We start from the raw sequence: 7,066 nt of genomic DNA on the forward strand, positions 1-7,066 counted from the left end.
ACAATCACAATGCTCAAGTTAAGGAAACAATTTTTAAAGCAGTTCAAAAAACTTAATAAGTACAATAATAAAAAAAAATCATAAAAAAGTAATGACTATACATTTTATGATTAATAAGAAAATGTTGTACTTTTTAACTTTGAGCAATCGGATTCTCATCATGTTGGTCATCATATATTTCTGATTCGTAGTGTCCTCTTGGTGGAGCCTTTAACACAATATACCAATTTGAATTTTCATTCTCCCTTGCGTAAAATATTTGTTTAGCTTGTGAAGCAAGTATAAATGGTTCTCTAATAAACTCTTTTTGTCCTTGGTGTAGGTTTACAAGAGTATACCAATCAACCTTCTTTACACCCTTGCCAACATGTGCCCAATTGCACCTAAATAAAGGGATATGAAAACTGTAATAGTCCAAGAGTATAATCTGATTAATTAACCCATAATATCCTACAACATCAGCCAATTGTGCATCATCTTTAGCACTAGATCTACACATTGTTGTTGCTTCCATATAAACACCACTATTTTGTGTCGTTCTCTCTGCATCCTTAGTATGAAATCGCTGCCCATTAATAACATATCCCTTATAGGATATGACTGCTTTACGAGGACCATGTGCTAATCTTGATAACATAGCATCAAATTCTGCAGTAGAAAACTACAGAAGGAAACATGTTTATCACATAATTTCATCATAATTTCAGATTAATACAAATTAAATAGTGTATTGGCCCATACCTTTTCTTCTAACCACAAGGGAAAAAGCTCAGTATGTTGTTTCCAAAGTAGAGTGTGATTGGTTCTTAAAGTAGTGTTATTCTTTTTTAGTTGTTGTAGATGCATCCTATATTTAAAAAAAAAATTAATCACCATCAATAATTAAGCGACAATGAAATTAGAAGATAATAAGTTTATCCACTCACTCTAAATATTGCTCTGTGACAGCTAAATTGAATAATACATAGCGATGTGCACTAGCTAGATCCTTATCATTTAGTGTAACAGTTACACCACGATGAAGTGGACGACCTTCAAGTATCACATCACTATCATTATATTCGTTACGTCCAATGAAGGAACCTTCGTCATTAGATTGTTTAAAAAATGATGCACAAAAGCGCATTGACTCATCTGCAATGTAACGTTCAGCAATAGATGCCTCGGGATGTGTAGGTTGCATCACATACCCTTTAAGTAACTTCATATATCTACAAATAAAGAAGGAACATTCCTCATTAGTCAAGGGAAATTCATGTTATACTATTGAAAGGTTACTAAGAATATTTACCTTTCAAAGTGATACATCCATCGAAATTGAACAGGACCACATAATAACACTTCTCGTCCAAGGTGAACAACTAAATGTACCATAGGGTCGAAGAATGAAGGAGGAAAATATCTTTCAAACATACAAATTGTTTCAACTACTTCTGCTTCCAATTCTATGATTTCTTTTACGTCAACCACATGTTGGCATATTCCATTAAAAAATTTGCTAAGTCTTATAATTGCCTCTCTTGGACCATCCTCCATCAATCCTCGAATGGCCACTACCAGCAATTGTTGCATTAAGACATGGAAATCATGAGACTTAAGCCCCATCAACTTACGTTCCTCAACTACTACACAGTTACTAATGTTTGAGCTATAACCATCAGGTAACTTTAAATCAAATAACCTTTGGCAAAACATTTTCTTCTCTGATCTAGAAAGTGTGTAAGTAGCTGTTGGAAGTCGTATAGTCCCATCTTTCTCCACCGGATGCAAGGCCTTCTTGATACCCAAATCCTTTAAATCCAATCAAGCATTAATATGATCTTTGGATTTTCCATTCAAGTCCAACAATGTGATAATAATACTATCACACACATTTTTTTCTATATGCATAACATCCAAATTATGACGAACTAACAAAACCTACAAAGATTAAAGACACATCATCAACAAATTGAAGTTACATTTTATAAGCTTAAACTTTCAATTTTAAATAACTTCAAAATATATTAAACTAACCTCCCAATATGGTAGATTGAAAAATATAGATTTCTTCTTCCACATTCCTTCCACCTTATTATCCCGACTCCTTTTTTTGGGATTCATATTTTTTCCAAAATCTTTGGTAATTTGATTTAGTTCTTCAACAATTTCACTGCCACTCAAAACTTTAGGGGGGCCTCTTTCTTCTGTAGCTCCATTGAACCATGCTTTCTTAGACCGATATGGATGATCAAACAGGAGAAATCTCCTAGTATTTTGGTATGAAATTTTTTTACTATGTTTCAGCCTAGTTGCACATGTATCATTACCACAAATCGGGCAAGCTGTCTTGCCTTTGGTTGTACACCCAGCAAGATTTCCATATGCAGGAAAATCGTTTATTGTCCACAACAACATTGCCTTCAAATTGAAGAAGCTTTTGTCGAATGCATCATAAGTATGCACTCCATTATTCCACAATTTGTTTAAGTCTTCAATAAGAGGCTCCAAATAAATATCAATATCGTTTCCAGGTTGTTTACGACCTGGAATCAATAATGACAAAAATGTATTTTCGTCCCTCATGCACAACCAAGGTGGTAAATTATAGATAACAAGCATCACTGGCCAACAACTATAAGTGGAGCTTAGACTTTTATAGGGGTTAATTCCATCAGCAGCTAGTCCAAGCCTAAGGTTGCGTGGTTCAAGATTAAACTCTGGCCATCTTTCATTAATAGAATCCCAAGCAGGTGTATCCACTGGATGTCGCATCTTCCCATCAAAACTTTTATGAGTGAAATGCCACCTTAAGTTTTCAGCCATTTCTTTTGATCTAAACAATCTTTTCAATCGGGGTATTATCGGAAAATACCTCAAAACTTTGGCAGCCTCACCAACTTTAACATTCTTTGTGGGTTTATCAACTTTCCATCTACAAACACTACACTTAGGACAAACATCCATTTTAGCCTTCTCCTTTCTAAATAAGCAACAATCATTAATACAAGCATCAATCTTTTCATATTTCAAATCGAAATTTCTCAAAAATTTCCTAACTGAGTACATGGAATCAGGAAGTACATTGTTTTTGGGAAACATATCACAAAGGAGTTCTAAAAGCATTGTAAAAATTTTGTCTGTCCAACCATTCAGATTTTTCAACCTATATAAAGCTACAATTGATGAAAGTTTTGTGTATTTCTCACTCCCTTCATATAAAGGAGTTTCCGCATCCTCCAACTTCTTTTGAAGATCTTCGTTAACAAATTCATCATCTTCACCACCTCCACAACCTATATTATTGTCCACATCATCCATGGCAGCAGTCGTGTATAAATCAAATGCATCCATATCATTCGAAACTTCGTCAACTTGAGTATCAATGGGTTGCTCTCCATGGTGAACCCAAATACGATAAGTTGGATCCATTCCGGTTATAACTAAGTGCTCAAAAACATCATCAACACAATGATGATTTAATTTTCGACACTTCTTACAAGGACAGATAATTTTATTTGGAAAACCATAATTTCTTTCTACCATTTTCACAAAGTCCCATGCCGCATCCGTGTACTCTTTTGTAGCTCTACATATTTTAAAAAAAAAAGAGATTAACCTTAATATATTTTCTTAGGCCTTCAATATTACTTGAAATTTAAAGTTATTTTTTAAATAATACCTGTTTAGTTTCACCCAATTTTTGTTCAACATTTTCTTCACTTAGCTGCTATCTAAGCTAGCTATATAAGTCCTAGTCTTCTTCATAATCAAAAAAAAAAAAAAAAAAATCAGATCAAGAGAAAAAAGGACAAAGATATTTAGTTGTTTATAAATTTATTTATATGTGAGGAGTGTGACATATATAGGCAAAGATACTTTACCTTATAGGATTCATACTTTATCAATTGTTCAATAAAGAATATGAGATCAAGTTCGAAAATGGAGTAGAGACAAAGATCACAATGATCTTTGTTCTTCAACCAATATAATTCTTGTGTTGGTTTCATTATTTCTTTTCTTCTTCTCTATTTAGTTTTCTGGGCTATATTCATTTTGGTTCACTTCTGTTTTTACTAACATTACATTCTGCACTCTACACATTTATTTAAATGTGCCATTGAATATGTTGTTCTAGTTTTGAGAAAGAGTTTCCTTTTAACTACTGACTTTGTTATTTGATCATGAGTATAACATTTACAACAAGAGATAATACCAATACAAACAATAAATTTAGTTCAAGTTTGATTTAAACAGAATAACAAACAAATAAGATAATTCAATCTCTATAAGCATATAAGCCCATTAAGGATTAAACCTGATGCTCTACAGAAATGTCTTCTCTCTCTCTCTTTAACCTAAGGTAGAAATGTCTTCTCTCTTTAACCGAAGGAAAAGTACCTGCAACAATGCACAATATGAAGTTTTTAGGGTGTAATCAATAAAATGATAACAAATAATAATAATAAAAAAATAACAGAGAAGATATATAAGTTACTGCCTGTATGTTATGCCACCTTAAAAAAAAATGAGGAACAAGTTTGAGAGAATACAATAATGAGCAAAGGAGAGAGTTATTGTGCAAACATTAAAACAATTAATAGACAAACGAAACCAAATATCTTGAATGGAAATGAAAATTAGTTTCACTTTCTTATATTTAATATAACTTGTAAATACTATAGATAAGAAAATGAAATTCAACACAAATCAACCAAAGACAACAAGTAGCTAACATTCTTTCAATACATATAAATACACAGATATAATAAACCCAACAACTATTTTTTTTAGGAAGACTAGTAGATGTTAGAATTGTAGAACACTCAACAAAAATGCATAAACATTAATATCCTAATATTTAAGCTACAATTAGAACAAGTTTTATCTTTCTTTCTTTCTCTACAAAAAGAAGAAATTAATTAAAATATCTAAAGAATATTCTATTGATTGTTTTTGCATATACAACAGTGACAAAAAAAATTGTAATAGTATTGGGAGGGAGGGAATGAGCTTGTGAATATTCTTGTTCTTGATGTTGATGTAGTTTGAGTGACATGAAAACATGCATGCACAGACACATTTTGTACATTGATATCAAGTGAAACTATCCAGAAACATAACACTTACTTTTTGGCAAGTCCACCCGTTGTTTATGTTCGTGGAGTGAATCCTGAATAACTGAAATCGACGAAACAAATAAGCATCGAGCCTGTGCATCAATATTCAGGATTAGTCCAGCAGAATAAATGATCATTTAAGATTGTTAAGGCATAAAGGACAGTTACGAACTAGTATGAACAAAAAACGCCAAGTACAGAAACACTATACCAACTTCAACACCAGCAAAAACACTCTCCAGAAATTCAGAACCCGTGTAAATTGCTTTTATTGTACTCTTGTGGTCCTGAAATGATTGAAACAGAACTCATATAAACTTCTTTTATCATTAGGCAAAACTGATAAGATCTTCCTGCTTCAAACAATTGCTAACCCAGTAATTCAGAGAAAAAAACAGCAATAAAATCCAGACCAACCCATAATTCAATTCCAGCCAGAAAACAGTAAAGAGAGAGAGAAACAATTTAGTGCCCATCAAGTGTTCTTGTATCAAAGTTGGTAGATAACTTTAAGATGGAAGTACAACTTTAAGTTTTCTGAATCCAATCATAGTTTTGATTTGTTTTCTTTAATTAGTACCATATAATTCACTCCAAGTAGAATGAAATAGCTCACTTTACCTTTATATTTGGATATTAAATAGAACTCATCATAGAGTATATGACAAAAATAGAGCAAACTCATATAAGAAAGTAGATAATATGCCAATATTGTTTTAGTTAGTTTACATACAAAGTATTGGCTTATAAATGTATAAATCAAAATCAAAAGAACAAAAAACAAGTAAAATATTTTTCAACAGCCCAAAAATTGTCTATTTGATAAAAAATAATTGAGAACAAATAAATAATCCAATCATTTCATCACGAGAGAAACCTCTAAGAAACCAACTCCACCAAAAATTGACTTAATTTCATTTCACCTACGAGAATCTCAGCTCAGTACATTATTAAAATTTCTTGAAAACCCAAATGCTGATATACATAAATTAGATTAATCAAAACATAGATATGGAAATTAAAGAGTAACATTAGATACCTGATAGAGATGAAATGCGGAGAACCAACGAAGAGAATTTAGGGGGTGAAGTTTTCTTTCTTTCTTTCCTTTCCATTTTTCCTTTCCTTTTTTCCTGAGAATTCAGGGGGAAAAAAAAAAGAGTATGAAGAGCAAGCACTGTATTTGGGTTGAAGATCGACAAGTAAAAGAGGCCAATTTTTCTTCTTTTTTTGAGCAAAGCCAACTCAAAAGATGCTTGGGAGACAAATCATTAGGGCACAATTGGAAAAAACTTGAAAAGGAAGTTGAAATTTTCAGGGAGAGAATTGAAGACATGGAAATGAAGAGAGAGCAAAGCAATGAGATTTTGTCTAAATGCTTGGAGTCTCTTTCATCAACAAATGTGAGCTTGGAAAGGATCATAAAAAATGTGGCTGTAGAAAAAACTGATGATGATGATGATGGCAAGTTCATTAAAGGCATAGAAAAGAGTGATTCAATGCGTTTGGAATTGGAATTGACTAAAGAGCTATTGGTAGTTACAAGACTTGCTTCTGAGGCTGAAGAGAAGGTGAATGAGTACAAAGAATTGAGGAAGAAGGAGAAGAGGGAGTTGGAGAATAGTGTGGTGAGTTTGACAGAGGAGAATAGAGATACCAATAGTTTGCTGAGAGCAGCCTTGTTGGAGAAGGAAGCTGTGGAGAAGAGGTTGAAGGTGAATAGCGAGCAGAAGAGAGTTGCCCTTTTGCAGATTGCGGAGCGAGGTTTGCAGAGAGTTGGTTTTGGGTTTATGATGGGAAGTGGGAACACTGAGCAATCACTACAGAGTTTTTCAGGAACCAAGTCAGATAGCAGTGGTGTGAAGAGGATGCAATATTTCGTAACTGTTTTTATTCGTATCTATTAGATTTTGCTGATTTTTGGTTTGTATTCTACAATTGACTTAATTGGGTAGTTAATAAAATTT

The 7,066-nt window shown here is 32.8% G+C and overlaps 1 protein-coding gene across 1 annotated transcript; it reads right to left on the reverse strand.

Annotated features, from left to right (window-relative positions):
• Window positions 1-922: 922 nt before the first annotated feature.
• On the reverse strand, window positions 923-5,650 carry LOC133806259 (uncharacterized). The gene is made up of 6 exons (XM_062244379.1): window positions 5,624-5,650; window positions 5,298-5,386; window positions 2,017-3,568; window positions 1,873-1,920; window positions 1,292-1,791; window positions 923-1,211 (listed from the first exon to the last, which is right to left on the reverse strand). The coding sequence occupies exons 1-6, from the start codon at window positions 5,648-5,650 to the stop codon at window positions 923-925; spliced, it is 2,505 nt and encodes an 834-aa protein (XP_062100363.1).
• Between the last annotated feature and the right edge of the window lie 1,416 nt (window positions 5,651-7,066).

The sequence above is a fragment of the Humulus lupulus genome, chromosome X (assembly GCF_963169125.1).
Source record: "Humulus lupulus chromosome X, drHumLupu1.1, whole genome shotgun sequence".
Taxonomy (NCBI): domain Eukaryota; kingdom Viridiplantae; phylum Streptophyta; class Magnoliopsida; order Rosales; family Cannabaceae; genus Humulus; species Humulus lupulus.